The sequence below is a fragment of the Sycon ciliatum genome, chromosome 1 (assembly GCF_964019385.1).
Source record: "Sycon ciliatum chromosome 1, ocSycCili1.1, whole genome shotgun sequence".
NCBI lineage: Eukaryota > Metazoa > Porifera > Calcarea > Leucosolenida > Sycettidae > Sycon > Sycon ciliatum.
The window spans coordinates 80,800,791-80,821,539 of record NC_088643.1 but is presented as its reverse complement, the minus strand read 5'-3'; the positions used below and the strand labels follow the sequence as shown (position 1 = coordinate 80,821,539).

At 45.5% G+C, this 20,749-nt stretch overlaps 1 protein-coding gene across 1 annotated transcript; it reads left to right on the top strand.

Moving 5' to 3' along the window:
• The first annotated feature begins 490 nt into the window (after nucleotides 1-490).
• LOC135805793 (uncharacterized) lies at nucleotides 491-20,494 on the top strand. The gene is made up of 18 exons (XM_065319893.1): nucleotides 491-899; nucleotides 4,108-4,286; nucleotides 4,778-4,840; nucleotides 5,216-5,309; nucleotides 5,917-6,048; nucleotides 7,222-7,304; nucleotides 7,713-7,821; nucleotides 8,239-8,335; nucleotides 8,877-8,978; nucleotides 10,792-10,831; nucleotides 11,000-11,110; nucleotides 15,833-15,924; nucleotides 17,375-17,432; nucleotides 17,728-17,817; nucleotides 18,509-18,535; nucleotides 18,817-18,973; nucleotides 19,208-19,304; nucleotides 19,947-20,494. Exons 1-18 carry the CDS (start codon nucleotides 782-784, stop codon nucleotides 20,122-20,124), a joined length of 1,827 nt encoding a protein of 608 aa, XP_065175965.1. The 5' UTR covers nucleotides 491-781; the 3' UTR covers nucleotides 20,125-20,494.
• Nucleotides 20,495-20,749: the final 255 nt, after the last annotated feature.

Genomic DNA, 20,749 nt, shown 5'->3' with positions numbered 1-20,749 from the left:
GCCTGTAGTGATGAAGGCACTGAGTCTTTGAGCAGTGTACCATAATATTTTTGTGTAGTAATGACATTATGATTGTAGGCTGTCGTTGTTGCTGAGTCTGCAGACTGCAGTGCACATGGTGCATAAATAAAATAAATAAATTTCACGGTTCGCGATTCGCGTGAGACTCGGCTGGAAGCCGAGTTTTCCGCATCCGCCGTGGGAACGCCACCACCCTCTAGGATCAAAGGCGCACATGGTGCATGCAATGGCCAATACAAAACAATGCAAGGAAGGGGTTATCATGCCTTTCATGGCTTTTGCCTTTATGATGGAAGTAACATAGTCGACTAGTCATTAATAGTACAATTATGTACAGTTAGTTTTGGAACTGATGCATATGCCAAGCATATGCAGTCTCCCAGGCTTTGCCCCGGGATACTCGAGGCAGAAGCAAACAAAGAAATGACACGTCGCACGATCGATCCGACACGCACACACGCTTCAAAAATATTTTCGCCCAAGTCCCGTCATCATTCAGGCGTCCTTCTCATCCTGCATCTTGTTTTACGTTTCTGATTGTTTGTGCATCATCTTCATGAAATACTGTATTCACGGCCTGGTAGCTAGCTTCACATATTACTTCCTCTTACCGGTCGTAGAGCATTAGGTTAGGACTTGGCTCTTATTCAAAATCAGCCTATTTTGCATTGAATAATAAGTGTTGAAACTCACACGTATTGAACGTTAGTCAAAAGTAACAGTTAGTTCAAAGACCGCTGATCTTATTGAAAGCAGTTCAATGGCGTCACAGGCTGGGAAGTGGGAGACCGTGGGTGGTGGCAAGCGCAGCAAAGCCACGAATCATGAATCAGACAAGAAGAAGGGCGAGCAACCTATGGCCACAATGGACGTGAAAGGTGAGGTCAAGAACGAGTGATAATGATTCAAAGAGTGATTGTGTAGACTGTAGACTAGTGTAGTCGGTGGTAACACGTCATACATGTACCATGAGTGGAAGAGAACAAAGTGGAAAACTCAGGTCACTTTATAAGAAGAAATGAGGACCAAGGAACTACAACTTATTTATTCCCGTAGCTATGCAGAAGACGTTACTTCAGTAACGTCTGGCGCTAGCCAGGGTCCACACAGCTTTAATTCCCGTAGCTATGCAGAAGACGTTACTTCAGTAACGTCTGGCGCTAGCCAGGGTCCACACAGCTTTAATTTGGTGTTTGTTTGTGTGTTTGTTTGTTTGTGTCACGCCTGGCGCTATCCGTATCTGACGGCAAAAAAGCATAGGATGTTATAAATTTTTCAATTCTCCTTTTTTTCAGGCATATCCTGGGATTCGAACCCGCACTATCGCCCTACATGCATTCCCCCATACACTTCGCATTCATACCCATTCTTCCAAGTTGCGTTACGTTATTATCTTGCGTTTGAAAGCCCTATTTGAATATTGCGGGAAGCTGTATGTGGCCAGCTGTGTTTGATGGTACGGTACGGTACGGGAGGCGGTGTCGTATTACCCTCGATCGTACCTGTCCCGTCCCTATCCCCTACCGTACCGTGCCATCAAAGACGGCTGGCCACAATGCATATAACTCAAATAGGGCTTTCAAATGCAAGATCACAATGTGAAACAACTTGGAAGAATTAGTATGTATGCGAAGTGCATCGGGGGATGAATGCAGGGCGCGCGATAGTGCGGGTTCGAATCCCAGGTTATGTCTAAAAAAAAGGAATTTTTTAAAGAATTTATAACATCCCTATGCTTTTTTTTGTCTAGGTCATCAAGGCAAAAAAGCATAGCGTAGGGCCCTGAGCTTCCAAGCTCTCTCGTTTGGTATTTGTTTGTTTGTGTGTTTGTTTGTTTGTTTGTGTCACGCCTGGCGCTATCCGTATCTGACGGCAAAAAAGCATAGGATGTTATAAATTTTTCAATTCTCCTATTTTTTTCAGGCATGTCCTGGGATTCGAACCCGCACTATCGCCCTACATGCATTCCCCCATACACTTCGCATTCATACCCATTCTTCCAAGTTGCTTCACGTTATTATCTTGCGTTTGAAAGCCCTATTTGAATATTGCGGGCAGCTGTATGTGGCCAGCTGTGTTTGATGGTACGGTACGGTACGGGAGACGGTGTCGTATTACCCTCGATCGTACCTGTCCCGTACCTATCCCCTACCGTACCGTGCCATCAAAGACGGCTGGCCACAATGCATATTCAAATAGGGCTTTCAAATGCAAGATCACAATGTGAAACAACTTGGAAGAATGGGTATGAATGCGAAGTGTATGGGGGAATGCATGTAGGGCGATAGTGCGGGTTCGAATCCCAGGATATGCCTGAAAAAATATAGGAGAATTGAAAAATTTATAGCATCCTATGCTTTTTTGCCGTCAGATCACAATGTGAAACAACTTGGAAGAATTAGTATGTATGCGAAGTGTATCGGGGGATGCATGCAGGGCGCGCGATAGTGCGGGTTCGAATCCCAGGTTATGTCTTAAAAAAAAGAGGATTTTTTTAAAGAATTTATAACATCCCTATGCTTTTTTTGTCTAGGTCATCAAGGCAAAAAAGCATAGCGTAGGGCCCTGAGCTTCCAAGCTCTCTCGTTTATTTATTTATTTATTACAGCATCTCATAGCACAGTGAGAACACCGGCCAATACAAAGAGAGAGGGTGTTAGCCAACCACGGCAAGGCAGGGAGAAGGGGAGGAGAAGAAAAAGCTATACTGTCCACTAACACCACCAGTTACTTTACGATCAGCTCATGCGAGTTCCTTGGTCCTCATTTCTTCGTATAAATTAATCCTTGGCTCTCCACCCGAGTCTAACTCAGGCCACTGGTTGCAGTATTGCCAGTGAATGATCCAGGTCATGTAGTACAATATGTACTATACCGGTAATTTCTTGGTGAGAAATTCCTGTTCCAGACGTAGTGTTTTTGCAGCGGCCTGAATTTTAGCTTGTCGTTGCGGGGACAATGATGTTCTGGACGTACTAGTAGTACTACTCGATACTGAACTCCTGACAGACTTAGCATCTGCCGCCTTTTGGGTCGCCAATGTAGGGAATTGAAACCTTCTGCTTCATTCCTTGCTGGTGGAATTCCTTTTTGAATTCTACTGCTTTTCGAACTCGCTGTTCATTCTCAGCTCGCTCTGAGTCCACCATCCAGCTCGAAGGACCAGTACGTTCGCTCTAGAACATGTCTCGCGTAGCTCATGACCTTAGTTTGATATTGAAAGACTGCACTTTACTCTTGACTTGAGGTAACTCCCGGGCGAATTATACATGTATAACAACGATGTTCTGCTCCTCTCGAAGCAGAAGCGGAGATTCCAACATTCAAATCAGGTACAACTGAAAGGCCGCGTGAAAGCAGGTGAACAATATGTGTGCGCTCATCAGACGTCAGCTGACACGAGGTGCGGTACAACAACACGAGGAATGAGTTCGTAGAATAGTACAATAATGTACATCATCGAATACTGAGTACAGTATACAAATTGGCGTACATATACAGTGTAGATAGTATACAGCTGCAGGCATGCTCCACATTGTAGCGTTAATCTAAAAGGTAGCGTAAAAGTGCTGATAGACATACATGAAGAAGTAGGCACTGTGATTACCACTACCAAGCAATCTGTGCCACAATTCAGGAGTGGTCCTGCACCACGAAAACACTAATCAGGCGGGATATAAGAGTTTGGATCGGCCAAGAGCGCAATGTGGTGGTGTGGTGTGTTGGATTCCATAATGGCCAGGTCGTCGCTACTTCTTCTCAACTGGATATAAACTGTACAGATATTTATGTCGTTTTGACACCAGGGTACAATTTAATGCTGGCCGTACTGATGGAGTGCATCTGTGTACTTCAGTAGTCCCGTACTGATGTTGTGTGCCTGTGGAGGCGCAGATTGCTGCTTCCATGCGTCATTAAAAATGGCGTGAACGACGATTTTTACTTTCCCAAGATCATAGTGAATTGCACACTCTGGTTCATGTACTTGGCACTGTTTCTCTATTATACGCTAGCGTACAGCTCTGGGCTTGAAACAGTTACTATAGCACTCTGATTTGCGTTTGGTTCTTTTTATTCTGTGTATAGACCCGCTGGCACCAAGTCAGACCTTGTTTAATGGCTTCCATCAGAAATCGCAGCAAGGTCAAAAGGCGAAAAAGGACGATGCCTCCAACATCAGTCCACACCAGGGCAAGAAGGCTGCCAAGCCTGTGAAAAAGCCATCCAAGCCGGACCCCATTCACCCACGGGATATTGTGAACAAGGTGCATGTGCTGGTGTGAAGTCTGTTTTAAGCATGCTTGTTGATTCCATGCTTTAATTAAAGATGCCAGTGCTTTCAATTGATTTTGACAGTGAGAGATTCAAATGGGTCTTTCAGGTCATGTGTGATTATTACTATCTACGTGTACTTTGTAGCTGTGAATACTGAGCTGACCGTTCAGGTGTTGAAAATTGAAAGGGACATTGAGTTTGGGTGATCTGCAATTTACCACGAGTGCATGAAGAAGTGTATTCCAACTGCGCCTTACGTACACACTGCGTAGTAACACAAGCGCTCTCCTTGCACAGGACTAAATGACTGTAGTGAAGCAGGGCTTGTGGTGTCAGAGCACACTGATCTCTGGAGACTGGTTGTGTGTGTATAAACTCAGTGACTCCAGTGTTGTCTTCCTATTGTGTTGAATTGCATGATCATGCCGTCCTCGCTAACAATGATATGGACAATCTGGATGTTTCTCCCTTTTTTCTATAGATGAGTGGGAGTGATCTCAAGGACTTCATAGCCACGAACAGCGCCAAGTATGACGATGAATCGGTATGTTCATCTCCAGATTCTGCTTTGGTCAGCTCTCACTATATCTACAAGTACGCGTATGCCAATTTGTCTGTATATTTCATGCTTCAAAGTAGTTGTTGCACTCGAGCTATCCATCATTAGATCAAGAGAGGGTAGTTTTCGGGAATAATACCGGAGAGAGAGAGAGAGAGCGCGGAGGGGGGGGGGGGGGGGGGGGAGGGGGGGAGGGAGGGAGAGAGAGAGAGAGAGAGAGGCTGAAAGAGTCTCGAGTTCTCTTAGTTGTTGAAACACGGCCATCTCTCATAGTTCTCGGCGAAAGTGCCATGCCCCAATGGCATGGTAACAACATCTCTGTACACGGCGTGTGCATGTGTGTGTTGGTTTTGTGTTTAGATCTGCCTCAAGCTTCTTGCCGAGTACCTCCAAGACCAGTTTGCCAACTGTGATCCGCTCGACTCTGATCCCAGCTTGAAACAGCAAGAAGAAGGTACCACAGTGCATTTCAAAAGTCTAGACTTTTCGAATAAATCAAATTTGGTTTGAGCTTTTTGAGAACTTTCTTCGAGCTATTGCTCAGGCAGTTCCCCAGTTTGTCTCTTATCGATTTCTAGCCGATTGGATAACAAACGTCCAATTTCAGAAATTTTATGCACAAAGTGATCACGGATTATGTGTGGTATAGATGCTGGCCTAGTGTTTTTAAACCAGAGGTCTATACTTTTGAAATACACTTTAGCGTGCTGTTTGTGCCTGCTAGGAATAGCTGTAGTCCATCATTATCCTTGGTCTGAACAGGCAGGCACCTTCCTTCACTGGTGAATGTCCGTGCTTTGAAAGGTGTGCGAGTGCCATCCTTTCTTTTTACTTGAAGTACCCCGCATTATCTTTCTTCTGTAGGATGGGGAGAGGGAGGGATACTACAAAGTACTTCATGTACATTCTAGACTTATGATGGGGTATTTAAAGCTGCATTATAGAAACCGTTGCTGGTCACAGACTTGAGGGAAGCTGTAGATATCCATGGTTGGCAGTTAAAGCTTTTTTTGCCCAAACGGAATGCCATGTGTGTTTAACTCCATGTTTTCCTTTACCAGGCTTTCCCTTCCATTCGGCACCCAAAGATGTGCAGCAGGCACTGCGTGGTTCCATGCAACGACTGGGCACGAGTGGACGGCAGGACTACTTTGTCATGTGTGTCAACCAGCTCTTGCAGCAGGCCAAGTCTGGTAAGGTGCATGTCAGCAGTGTACACAGAAATGGCTATGGCACGTGGTACACGTGTCCCATTCTCCATACATTGTAGACTTGCACACATGTCATATTCTTGGTGGCGTGTGATTTTCGGTACCCGCATGGAATTCTAATGGAATTTGATGAAATCTACCATAGTATGTCACTGTCTTGTATAAAAGCCGGTCTTGTGTAGAAGGCTGCTTTGAATACAAGCCTGATGTTCAAGATGGACATATGGTGCATACGCCTGGTTTCGTGATGACATACATAGAAAACAGGAATACAGTACAAGCCTTCTGCTTTGCATCGATTTCTACAGGGATACCAGATTTGATTCTACTTCAAGTACCGGATTTGAATAGAAGCCTTCTCCTCGCTTCAGCTTCTACGGGAATAAGCCCAGCTTTGATTTGCGACTTTACAGTAGTGTAGGGTTAGGTTTCACCTTTCTCAGTCTTTAAAACACTCATACATGTACATGGTCTCGCTACTGCAAAGGTCACGGTCACTGCGGGTTCATGCGCATGGCTCATCATCAGGGTGGAACAGTTAAAGACCATGACTACTCATCCATGCCGGTTCCTTTTTTATTCTTCTCCTCCCCTTCTCCCTTCCTTGCCGTGGTTGGCTAACACCCTCTCTCTTTGTATTGGTCGGTGTTCTCACTGTGCTATGAGATGCTGTAATAAATAAATAAATAAGTGTTTGAACGGAGAAAGTAGTGTGTAAATAGTGGCGATGGAGTTGGCAAATCCTCGTAGGGTTCACCACTAAAAGTACCGAAAATGGAACGTGCCGAAAAAAGGTGTGATTACATTGTAGTGTTGTTACGCGACGCTGGAGGCTGACCAGCTTTTGGAAGGGTAAGAACAAATGGTCAGCTGGAATGCAATGGGTTATTTGGTGACCTGACAGTAATATGTGAACTCCGGTGTCATGCCAGTGTGAGAAACAGCAATGCAAGTGTTGGTCTGTTTGGAAAGTGGTGCCAGCTCTAGCAGCCTTAGCCCTGAAGTCACAAAGCAGGGGAAAGGTGCCATTTATGACTACAAGTGTAATATGCATGAAGCATTGAAATTGTTAAAAACTCCTTCAGGAGATGTTGGTCTTTTCAAAAAGGGTTCAGCTAAGGTGTATTGTGTCTGGTTTTCCACGGCATTCTGCAGGCTCTCAAGTATTTGGTTGGCGTTTGCTGGTGCAGGCAATCTGTGTTGTTCAGCCTGCTGTGCCCGCTGCCTGTGTTGATACGGTAAGCCCAAATGCTACTGCTTGCACTTCATGGACTACACTCAATCATACTGTTCGTGGAGACAAGAGTTTTATTAGTTCGATCAAGAGTAATGACGAAGCGGACATTAGAACGTTGAAATAACAAGAATTATGGTATAAAATGAAAAAAAATCCTAATCGACTTCATGAGATCATCTGGGAAAAATCGTCTCCACAATGGTAACAAGCGAAGGAGAACATTATATACAAGTACTTGTAAGAGGTATAGAATACGATAATAGTTCCTCGAAAACAACAATATTCCAGTACAGTCAGATGCCACTACCGCCTGCCAGTTATCCGGGCATGTAATATATCGTACACGCATGATGTCTCTGAGTTTCTTTCTCTCTAATTGTGTACATCTGTTTCTGTTCTGCTCCTGCAGCTTTCACCGCTTGTGAGACCCTGTGCCAATCATCCACGCCATTGCCTGCCGCTCATGTGGTGTTTTGAGCAAATTCCAGTGTATGGTCCGAAAATGGGAAATTTTTCGAGTAAGACATTTTATTTTATTTCAACCCCTACATATTACAGCACACACCATACTCTGCCATTCTTACGATACCTTTGTGAAGATCGATGTACACTTTTGAGAAACCCCACCCCCACCATACACTTGCATGCCTTTTTGTAATACCTGCCTGCTCTTTTGTCGTATGCTTGTCACTCGGTCCAGTTGCATGTTATCATAGCGCATGCCAGTAATTTCCAGTAGATGTCTTTCCACTCAACAAAAGCCATGTGCCGTATTCGAAGACCATCCCATCGGCATCCGTAGCTGTTCAGTGGGATTTGACCTGCATTGAGTACAACTGTGCAGCTGTTAGTTGGACTGTTTGGCAAACAACGGAACACTCTTTCCAGTGCAAGTCATGTTTGGTCTTCTTTGTTGCTGTACTCGCCTTCCACAGTCTGGCAGCAAGCATATCTGCGTGTATTGCTTGAGCGCAACAACATTGCGTCCAAGGTTCAATCGCATGCTTTGGATCGGCTGAATACACTGATTATGTAAGGAGTCTTGCTGTTTCCATGGAACCTAGCAGCTGTACAGTGTGTGTGTGCGTGCGCGCGCATGTGCATGTGTGCGCACATGTGTATGTATCGTGTACAGAATGCCATGCTCGTGAATAAGCCTCTTGTGCAATAACATAGTTCTACCGTTAGCACCGCGCACAGCCACCTGGGGATAATTCCCGGTTCATGGTTGTGCAAGAGTGTGTAGAACAGTGTCTATTGATAATTTGATGCTTGCACGCATTACTCATAATGCACAAATGAGCTGATTGTGTAAAGTGTTGGAGCTACAGCCTAGGCTATGGGTAGGGTACGGGCCTTTTATGAAACTCTTTCGGGTTTTCGCAATCTGTTTAGGTTAGGCGGGCTTCGCACGACGTCTCCAAAATGCCGTGTCCAGAGGAAATCACATTCACGTAACGTCGTTCCTCCTTTTCATGCGGTGTTGTATTCAGCACTGTGTCCATGCATTCTTTGACAATATTGTCAATATTTACAGGTGATGCTCTCTCTTCAAATATGTGTTTGTGTGCAGGGCTGCGGAAAAGAAACCACAAGACAGCTCTCCAGTCCCACACCAGCTTGTGATGGACTTACTTCAGCTTGCTATTGGACAGTCGTCTGACCCTCCTCCATTGTGAGTTGATTTTATCATGACGTGCTTACTTACTGGGTTTTTTTAACTGAATCTTGTTTTTTTACCATGCTTTGCACTGTTGAATGTGGTTGACTGTGATTTGGTGGTGGCGTATGTATTGTAAGCCGTGAACGTATGACAAGGAAGTTGATGTTTTAGTGGTGGTGAAACGAATGTCAAAACCTACTAGCCGAATATTCTTCGGCTTAACGAACGAATAAACGAGTATTCTTTTAGTAACAGAGATGACATCCTCTCAGTCATTTGATGGATATTGTCATCATTTTAGGTATGACAAACGGTAGTGCCACATAAGGCTACTTCAAAGTTCATACATGTTATGTGCAACATTGGCAGTCCAGTATGCACATACATGTGCGCGCATGCAATACAAAGTCACAGGCAGGCTGTACGGACTGCACTGTACCGTGTCCGTACAGGCACTGCATTCGAAGTTACGTAACGAATACTCAAATGTGACTTAGCGAATATTCGAATGTGACAAACCGAACGAATATTCGAATATTCGTTTCACCACTATGTTTTAGTGAAAATTCGTCATTAGAAGAGATTTCGTTATGGCCACAATGCCATATCAATATGTGTTATCAGGGTTCTAGCCAGGGGGGGGGGGGGGGGGGTAGGGTACAGCGCCCTCCTGTCATTGTGGGCATTCATAAAGGCACTTGTCTCGGGTGAAGTCGGGGGTTCGCCCCCTAACGTTGCATTTTGCATGGCAAGAACATTTTTGAAATGGAAAAAAAGGGTTGCTGGTCAACTGGTCCCCCCCCCCCCCCCACACACACACACTATTTTGGCTCGGCTAGTATCGTGTGTTATATAGGGATACGCCTATAAATGCCCAGATCATAAACCTACCTTCTCGTTAATCTACGGATTTGGGATATACAGTAAAACCTGGCTTCACAAGGGACGTCGTCCAACACTGGGAAACATTTCTCTCGCCAATACATTTGGTTTCCATAGTCATTTGGGTGAATCCCATCACTCGCAATAGTATCGTCCAAATTGGGTATTTTATGCGCCCGTGATCCCGTTGTTCCCATATGGGAACATACCTCTAACCCAGCTATCCTTGGTCCGAATTCAAAAATATTTCGACACGTAGGTTACACAACCAAAATACACTTGTGTGGAAAGTTTCGTAATGATAGGGCAATTCCTTGATGGGTCGGGATGATAAAGGTTAAGCGACCTCTGGGTTTAGCGACCACCTGCTCTTAACGACCGATTTTCCATGCACCGACAGTTCTACACAGACATTGTGGGACCTGGTTTTATAGACCACCTGGCTTTAACGACCGCTTTTGATTGCACCGTGGGGTGGTCGCTTAAACCAGGTTTTACTGTACGTTAAATTTGCAACTCGCTATAGTAACATGTCTTACACTAAGTTACAGTAACAGCAAGAGTACATAACTCCCCAGAGTGTGTAACTCCCACATACCCTGCTGTCCCGACAGAATTTCAAGTTGACGTCATTATTTATGACGCAATGCTCCTTGCACCAGTGATTTACAACATGTGTACGGGTGTCAACGCATCACACGTTTTTCTTTTGCAATAATTTGTACAGGATCAGATCGGCTTCGGTCAACCACAGGTTCCGGATTCGTCTGATAATCCGTGTACAGTGCGCATTGCATCATCAAAATGATGTCAACTTGAAATTCTGTCGAGTTGCACACTCTGGGGGTTATGTACGCTTGGTAACAGGTACAATCATATTTACTACAATGTATTTGGTCTGATTTTGGTGTCTTTCCTTTTCTCCTCCTTTGCTTCTGAACAGTGTGCTCGAGGAGGTGCAGAAGCAGTACACTACGGTGCTGGTGAGTGTGTGCTGTTGCTTCTTCTGCTCCAGCGTGGCATGTATGCGTGCATGCACAGATATGTGGGAACTATGTGCAATGCACCTACCTGCTCAATATTTCTCTGACTAACAGTTATAGGCGCATTGTGCGCACTTCATATCTGCTTTCCGTTGATGCTGTTTACAGAGAATATTCCTTTCGGATCCGGACCCAACTGAGATTGTGAGGCTATTTGAGTGCTTGCTACCACTACTGCGGCCACACCTTATACAAGTCAATCGCTCATTCATGGAGGCGGTGAGTTAGAACTTAATGCTCACAATCTGTCTTTGATGGGCGTAGCATGTTGGTGTATTCCTCATTCAACCTGCCGTTGGGTTTCATGCCGCTGGTATCTCGGTATACTGCAAAAGCCATTATTCTAACGACGCGCATATAGAACGATTTCCCAAAATTGACTAGTTTACGTGTACCAAAGGTAACGATTCTCACTCATCCTCAACGCTCAATACGACAGTATATGTATCGATTTCTGTATAACGATTTCTATTTTAACGACAGATTTCTCCTCGTTAACTCGTTAGAGTTAGCACTTCGTTATATGAGCCCGAGCGCGCTAAAACATGACCACAGCTTTTTTTGAAAAAGTCGAGATAATCGCGATTTGAATTCCGCGGCAAAAAAATACGAAGTGCAGTGCAACGCGAGTCGCTGTTGTTGTTCTCCTCGGTCGACTGGACTGTTCCGGATGCAATTCTTTGTTGCAAGTAAGTTTATTTGTTAGAGTTTGTATTCCATGTTGCGCTGAGTCGCCTAAAACTGATCGTCATCGATGTATCGACAGAAGAGGCTAGTAGTAGTAATGTACTGCGGAGCGGAAGAAGACGACATCATCGCACTCCATGCGCAGGATAAAATATTTTGAGGATTCGAGTCGGAAACAGAAGGAAGACGATGATGGCTACAGCGACGAGCCATTTGAGGGCGACACTTTCATCGAGCGTAAAAGGAATTGATGCTGGTAGTCCCACGATCTGCAGTGACGAGGAATTCTACTCTGATGACAACCTGGCAAGCGATTGGCATCGACACTGACTTGGGAGGTGAGTCGGCCGATGATTTGGCCAGAATGGACATCGCTGCACATATCCGGGACAATGCCAGTATTGGTTGCAAGTGCAAAAACAATCACTGGACTCTGCTGCTCCCTCAACTTGCTCAAGTCGATAATTTGAGTACCCGTATGCGGAACATCGCTAGCATGAGCAGTATGCAGCGAAAACAGTACTCTCTGGCGAGCGGAGAAAACCGTGTGCAGATGGGCTTTGGTGTGGGGAATATGAGTGCGACGTCTAGTATGTTGAGGAACACTGTGTGCAGCAGTGTATACTGTATATCTGAAAGTACAGGTGGAGTGTGATGGAGAGGACATGGAGTGCCAACTTCTTCGGCCATCTACAGATGTTGACCGTGTTTTCGCTGGAGGTTCTCAAGTGGTGCTCCAAACAGGAGGTATTTCGGACACCCAGCTCAGCTGCCTATAGACAATTTGGATGTGGCTGAGTACCTGTCAGCTCATGCTATAAGACCCTGGACAGAGGAACTCACCCGGAAAGGATGAACCAAGGGGCATATCAATTGTGTGCAAAAATGACAATCCCATTGCTGCACATAGAATTTCACCATTTCAACAGTGCTGCATGTAATACCATTGTAGCAACACTTTGACATGTCGGATCAATCCAAAACTTTCAGACAGTGAACATTAGGTGTGTTAGATCATTTTTGAACAAAAACTGAAAATCGAATTTTTGGTCCGTGGTCATATTTTGGCGTGCTCTGGCTCATATACCGTATATTCTCTATTATAAGCACAGGTCTCCATTACTAGCACAGTCTCTAATACTAGCACACCGTGAGCACCTTTCGAAACATTATAAGCACAGTCTCTATTAGTAGCACGGTCTTGGTGGAAATCAATGCTGCATGCTGATATCCAGCATGTATTTCTTCTTGCTCTGTATGGATGTATTGGTTGAAATAATATAAGCACGGTCTCCAATATAAGCGCAGTCTCCAATATAAGCACGGGGTAGAGGGGTGTTGAAAAAATATAAGCGCGGCGCTTATAATAGAGAATACACAGAGGCAATATGCTTTAGTTCTGCAAGAGTGCTCAATGCCTGATTCAGGCAGAGCGGCGTACACAAAGGCACACAATGAAAACCTTGGCAAATTTATTCCGTTGTGACTCCGAGTTTCATGGCTGAACCAATCATCAGACAACGATAATGGAATAGGAGGCAGCGCTGGTATATCTAAGTGGAGAGAGGTGTGATAATACGATAGCGAGAGGAGTAATCGCGTGAATGTATACAGGGATGGGCTATTTCAGAGGCAGGTGCAGTAGGCGCAGGTCTAGCACTAACAAGTACGCGCTTAATGTCGCTCATACACCACACACACACACACACACATACTAACACGCACACACATAGTAACACCCACACACACATACACACATACACGCACACACTAACACACACATACACCCACCCACAACACCCTAACTTGCACACGGGCGCACGCACACACAGGACACCCACCCACCCACAACACCCTAACTCGCACACGCACAAACACACGCACACACGCATATACACACACCTATAGACACATGTCCACACGTATACACAGGCATCTGCGTTCGTATGACAAGTCTAAGCGCACACAAACTCCTGCAATCACGCGTCAAAAAACCCGCAGCGGTCATAGCTGTCTATGTAATAGGGGTGGCCAGCAGAAACTTGCGCTGGTGAGGGCATTTAGATACCAGCTCACTTCTCTTGTTTAGGGAGGTAGCTTTTGAAGCTTTCAGGATGTGGAACTTTTCGGTTAAGCATAGGCCACACTTCTTGCTGATGTTACTGTACGAAGGTGCTCTATCCTTGATCTCCCATCTGATGTCGAATCCGCGGTTCTCGTTTTTCAGATCCCAGATGTGCTTGGACAACTTAGTCGATGCGGCGTACTTTTCATGGCGGAAGTCCGAAGTGTGTTTGTTGTAGCGCTGCTTGAATGTGGTAGCAGTCATGCCGACATAGGTCTTGACTTCGTTGGATGCTACATGCGCCTCGTACACGACGTCGGAAGACTGGCAGTCACCGTTGAGGGGGCACGACGCCGACGTCGTGTACGAGGCGCATGTAGCATCCAACGAAGTCAAGACCTACGTCGGCATGACTGCTACCACATTCAAGCAGCGCTACAACAAACACACTTCGGACTTCCGCCATGAAAAGTACGCCGCATCGACTAAGTTGTCCAAGCACATCTGGGATCTGAAAAACGAGAACCGCGGATTCGACATCAGATGGGAGATCAAGGATAGAGCACCTTCGTACAGTAACATCAGCAAGAAGTGTGGCCTATGCTTAACCGAAAAGTTCCACATCCTGAAAGCTTCAAAAGCTACCTCCCTAAACAAGAGAAGTGAGCTGGTATCTAAATGCCCTCACCAGCGCAAGTTTCTGCTGGCCACCCCTATTACATAGACAGCTATGACCGCTGCGGGTTTTTTGACGCGTGATTGCAGGAGTTTGTGTGCGCTTAGACTTGTCATACGAACGCAGATGCCTGTGTATACGTGTGGACATGTGTCTATAGGTGTGTGTATATGCGTGTGTGCGTGTGTTTGTGCGTGTGCGAGTTAGGGTGTTGTGGGTGGGTGGGTGTCCTGTGTGTGTGTGCGCCCGTGTGCAAGTTAGGGTGTTGTGGGTGGGTGTATGTGTGTGTTAGTGTGTGCGTGTATGTGTGTATGTGTGTGTGCGTGTTACTATGTGTGTGCGTGTTAGTATGTGTGTGTGTGTGTGTGGTGTATGAGCGACATTAAGCGCGTACTTGTTAGTGCTAGACCTGCGCCTACTGCATCTGCCTCTGAAATAGCCCGTCCCTGTATACATTCACGCGATTACTCCTCTCGCTATCGTATTATCACACCTCTCTCCACTTAGATATACCAGCGCTGCCTCCTATTCCATTATCGTTGTCTGATGATTGGTTCAGCCATGAAACTCGGAGTCACAACGGAATAAATTTGCCAAGGTTTTCATTGTGTGCCTTTGTATAATAGAGAATATACGGTATATGGCTTTTACAGTAGTCTTTGATGTGCTGTGTTGTGTTTTTCGGAGTGTACATGTACATGTATATACCACTAAGAATCAGGCTAAAAACTAAGTTCTGCAGCTTGCATGTACAGTCGTCGCCAAAAAATCCAGCCAATGCTATGCTAGCTACCGGTAGCTGTACATAAGCCGCATGCACTGCCACTGCTAGTAGATCTACTACTAGCCTGTTGCACGGCACATGCCCTGCTGCCAGGCCTGCATACACTCAGTGCAGTGCTCGACCCGACGACTGCAGCAGGCAGAGTGCAGCGCAGACTGTTCAGTGCTCTGCTGGCACTGGCTGTAAATGCACGCATGCCACCATGCCACCATGAAGGATGAAGTACCGCTGGTGAACGCGTACCATACCATGTACCACTGTTTCCATGGCATTGGCCGGATTTTTTGGCGACGACTGTAGTAATACTTGTACAATACTGCATGACTGTACACTACGCGAATATTCTTTTCGGTACTTCAATGTAAAATAGAATAGGTGTACTTGAACCATTGCAAAATTCAAGGAGAAGCAGGTGCAAAACCCAAAATTTTCGAATTTTAGGTGGGTTATGAGGCTTTATGGGGCCAAAATTCAGCTTTCAAAAAGGTAGCGGAACAATTTTGGATGAATGTCACCGCTGTACATTATCATGATGACTTGTATACAATCATTACAATGTGTGAAGTGATGTGGATGCAAACACTACAGTAAGTACTAACTCACCCCTGCTGTTTCAGCCTGGTTACGGCATCTGTGGGTGATGCGTCGACAGACACCATGTGTGTGTGTGTGTGGCACTGTATGAGGCTCCACAATAGTATGGCATTTGTAACTTTGTGCACGCTGCAGGTTTTCTCACTTCTGGTGACCTGCTTACACATGAACACCTCCTGTTTCCGCTCATGGCTTCAAATCCATCGCAAGAATATTCAACAGAGCAGGTCGGTTTCATGGCCTTTTTTTAATTTATGTGCAGTGATGTAGCTTGTGTCTGCGACTTGTCGTTTGGTTGATGTGTTTTCCTGTATGGTTGCGCTCGCTGAAATCTGACCTCATCATGAGTCTCATGCTGCAGAGCCCTTTGCACTGTGTATGCTGGCTGTGCACTGGGTCAGAGCACAGCCCTTTGCACTGTGTATGCTGGCTGTGCACTGGGTCAGAGCACAGCCCTTTGCACTGTGTATACTGGCTGTGCACTGGGTCAGAGCACAACCCTTTGCACTGTGTATGCTGGCTGTGCACTGAGTCAGAATAGTCACCTGCTCAGGAGGTTGGATTTCGTTGAACAAGGCTGTAGTTTATAGAACATCAACGGCCTTTAAGGCAAGAGTTATTGTAACCTGTAATCCCGTCACTCCAGTGTACGTGTGTATGTGTTAAGCCGACTGCACTGACACGCTCTCTTTTCTTGTACTTGTGCATTTCCAAACCCTTTATAGTATATATTTACTGGTTTGGGGAATGGAAAAGGGAACCTTTCTATTATAGTATTATCTTAAAACTATGGGCTAATGATGTGTATGTGCGTGCGTGCATGTGAATATAAGTGCGGGGTGTGGGGTGGGGCATGATGTTATATGTGCAAGCAAGAGTAGATAAACAAGAGTGTGCAACTCCGGGATGGGTTGGCCCGCGGCGGAATTTTTTGTTGACGTAATCTTTTCAACGATGCACGCGCTGCGAGTCTTTTGGAAAGTTTTGCCTCGTGCACTTGGCCGGGCTTTACGTTACAAAGTCGGTGCCCAGCACGTGCTCTCACACTCTTCTGGGGCAAAATGCACGTTCTTCTGAAAAAAGTTGACGTCAACAAAACATTTCGCCGCGGGCAGGGGTATCTGCAGATTGTGCAGAAGAGATCCGGAGTTGCACACTCTTGTTTATCTACTCTTGGTGCAAGTAAGCATAGCAACTCTTCAGTAATCATGGTAGTGCGCTGCTGCTTTGCAGCGGTCGTTTAATGTCTGTACAGAGCAGTGGATGTTGGTCACTTTATTTCCGTGGTTGCAGTGTTCACACCCAATTATCACATTGTGGGACCTACCCAAATGCCATATTTGCAAGGAAACACCCGTAAAGGAAATACACTTATTCACTAAACTAATAACAAGTGCAAATAGATTGTTTGCATAGTTTTGTAGTACACGTGCCGCTGTAGTACACGTGCCGCATGTAGTGCAATGTTCCTGCTGCTGCACTTGCAGCTACTGTACAATGATTCTTGTGGGGAGGAATTTGTAGCAGACTCTCTCCCGGCAAATTGGCAGGGGCCATGACCCATGCTGAGGCTGCTTGGATTTAGCAATCCTCTTTTTAGTGCAGTCCTTCCCTGTGGGACTGTCCGGTCATCAGCATTTTGTCTTTTATGGTTGTTGTTTTTTCCTCTCTCTGCAGTTACTTCTTGAAGCGATTGAATGCAGGCTACACGGAGGGCCTTCAAGTTCTCTCAGATGTATGTATTGTTGGGTCTTTGTCTCAGCATCCCGTCTCTTTTTAGCCATGGCTCCTTTCCAACTGCTCCTTTGGGGATCTTAATGACAATATGTCATGTGTGCCACTACAGGAATTTTTGGCGTTTCTAGGCATGCTTTACATGGCTAATTCAGCAATATCAATAAAAGTGTCATGTTCTTGTGCTTCAACATGCTTTGCACTTGCTCGTCGTGCCCATTGTGATGTAGCTCTGCATGCATATGTGTGTGCGCTTGCGTGTGCATGCTTTTTTTGTTTTTGTTTTTTTGTTCCAGATGCCTCTGGACCTCGACTCAATGATAGACTTTCTGCCACGGCTTGACACGATACCATCGAGTGGCCACGGATCTGTGTCACAGCAAATGGTTAGTTTGAATGCAGTGGCTGATGATGTACTCCTATGCTGATCACAGTAGCGGACTCTAGTGATAACAGTTACACAAACATTCTTCTTCTTCTTGCATGTGTTACCTGATGCAGATATACAGTGTTGCTCAATGAAATCCGATCTCGTCACTCACCCACCAGTGCACCATCCCAGTGTTCACAGGTCTATAAAGTGTTCTAGGGCTGCACAGCACCCGGCCAGGCATTCACTCGCTTGATCGGATTTCATTGAGCAGTACGAGCTGTACTATGGCTGGCCCCTCTTTCAAACCATTGCCTTTCGAAGTCTGTGTTCATCTACTGTTGCTACACGTACATGTAGTCTATTTACATGATATTGAGTGGTGTTAATGCATCTGTAGGGAAACTTCAATATAACACACCTCCAGGGGCCGTAAAAATTTGTAGTTTATGCTCAAGGCACTGTACATAATTATATTTGAGGCAAATGACTGGTATGGTGTTGGTATGTTGCAGGGTCCTCCAAAATAGTACGTTATGACCTGTAACTTACATGCAGTATGTTATAATGTGATATCCGGCCAGAGTACTTTATGCAGAAGTTCCACTGTAATCGCAAGTTAGACCACACAGGTGTACATGGTCTAATTCAGTAGTTCTTGATTTTTTACTGTGGGCTGGCTCCTTTCCATACTCTGTTTTGTGCAGCGGCAAGAAAGCTCGCGAAACTCCAAGGTGAGTTGCCACCGTCCTGTGTGTGCTGAAGGAATATGATATGCGATTCTGTTTGTACGTGATCCATGATCAAGTGGGCTTGTTGTTATTCCCCCCCCCCCCCCCCCCACACACACACGTACACATGTGCAAGCACACTCTTTTGGTTATCCTGAATTTCAGCATGGTTTGCATAGTATTGAAGTGTGCGTCATCAATAACTGGCCTTTTGTGAGACTTTGAAATGTTTTTAATCTGAGCTGCATGCAATCATGATGTCTTCTGTGCTTTGTTTCACACAGGCTCTACTGAAAACCGTATCGACTCTTCAGGCTGAGCTTGCAGCACAGAGTGCATCGCAGGGCCGCTGGTGGATTATCTCCGTTCTCTTCTGGTCGCTGGCAACTGTCTTGCTGGCAGTTGTTGCCGCTGACGTGTATGAATCAAGATCTTGGGCAGGTAAGAGATCTACATGCTCCAACTCTGCCATTAGTACTGCTGGTGTTATCTGCAGGAGGAGTACTTCAGAGTAAGAGTAAACTTCTCCATTCTTATTATGTATGTACTGGCGTGTTTCAGCCGAAGTGGGTCATCCTTTGATCAAGATTCATTAGTCTTGTTCATGCGTAACCTAAGCTGCATCTCTCTGTCTCTTTGTGATGTCCTTTCTCTGATTACTATCAATATGTGTAGCATCGACAACGCGTCTATATTTGGAACAGTGGGGTGTGCTGGACGTTTGCAAGAGGATTTCATCAGAAGTTTGGAATGCTGGTGTAGAAGCTCTGAGGTTAGTATACCCTTGTTTGCTGTGTATTGACATGGTATTGACATGGTATTGATGTGGGTGTCAGCATGGTCAGCAGTGGTTGGCTGCAGGCCTTCTACGAGACTTTGAAAGTGCTAGCACTATGATCTGGACCCTTGAAGTGTCTTGTGCTACTGTCAGGTTATTATGTGTGGCAGAGTGGCTGATGTCATTGGTCTTAGCCTTATGCTTACATGTTGCATGCACTAGCCATAGATTGGCAAGTACTACTGAAGTATGTTAGTTGCTGCAACAGGCAGCTGTGCCACTTACATAATGAACTACATAATGAACTACACGTTACGGCATGCCTTTACCTTTCAAGTGAGAAACCGAATGACCGCAACTGTTGTCAGGGTCACTACTACTGCAGACTACTGTTATTACACAGTACATGGAGTACCCTGATTGACCTGAAAGACCGACCAAGAGCCAGGCTAGGCTAGGATCAATAAAATAGCTTGCAGCCCATGGCGGTGACTGTTTGTTAATGCACTCTACATGTACATATACGGGCGGGCGGTGCAGCCTGTGCGGGCAGGCCAGGCTACAAGCTATTGCATGGCCGGTTGTAACAGGTGGCTGTGTACATGTACTTGCTGTGTTTACACATTCATGCTGCAGATGGCTGGACAGAACTGCTCTTCCTGTGTTGGCGCGCTGGTCACGGGATGCTGAGCCCTATTTTATGCAAGCTGTTGAATTCTATGAAGAGGCCATTGCACAACTTGGACAGCTGGTGATACAGGCAGCAGTGTGGATTGAAAACCAGTATGCTACCCTGGTTGATCAGGGCCACTAACATTACCAGCATATTCCTTACTAATTTGTTTTAGTCTTTTACAGTGCTGCTACTCAGGTTGTAAGTGCACCGGTAAATACCCCCTTCCCCTACATACACACCCACACACGCACACGCATACTGTTCATGTCACATTAACTACTTTAACCCCCATAGTTCCTTTTTCTTTTACAGAGGCTTCTCCTGCCTGCATGGCTCTTTGATCAGTCTTACTGAATATGCCGGATGCTACATGCTAGTAATGGCTAATGCTATGTTCTCAATTCAAGACCCTTGAAGAAATTGAAATTGCCTATGACCATGCAAACAAGCACCATGCTGAACAATATTTTTCGAAAAAAAAACTATTAAGAACATCGATGAAGAAATCTCCCATGGCGTTGATGAGCTGCAAAGCACTAAACAGATCTCTGCTTGGAGTGTCTGCTTATTGCAGGAGTGAGGTGCTGCCCACCGAGTACCCCTACTTGCTCTCAGTCTGGTTTGCAAAGGATGAAGGGTGATGACTGAAGAGGTAGGCACTTGAAGCAGCCAGGTAAATTACGGGGATGCTCTCTCTCTCTTTCTCTCTCTCTCTCTCTCTCTCTCTCTCTCTCTCTCTCTCTCTCTCTCTCTCTCTCTCTCA

Excerpts from the sequence above, each read along its gene's own strand:
- LOC135805793 (XM_065319893.1), top strand. The coding sequence starts at position 782 with ATGGCGTCACAGGCTGGGAAGTGGGAGACCGTGGGTGGTGGCAAGCGC. Across the intron at positions 4,841-5,215 it reads CCAAGTATGACGATGAATCG|ATCTGCCTCAAGCTTCTTGC; the intron begins GTATGTTCATCT and ends TTTTGTGTTTAG. Across the intron at positions 7,822-8,238 it reads GAAAATGGGAAATTTTTCGA|TCTGGCAGCAAGCATATCTG; the intron begins GTAAGACATTTT and ends CGCCTTCCACAG.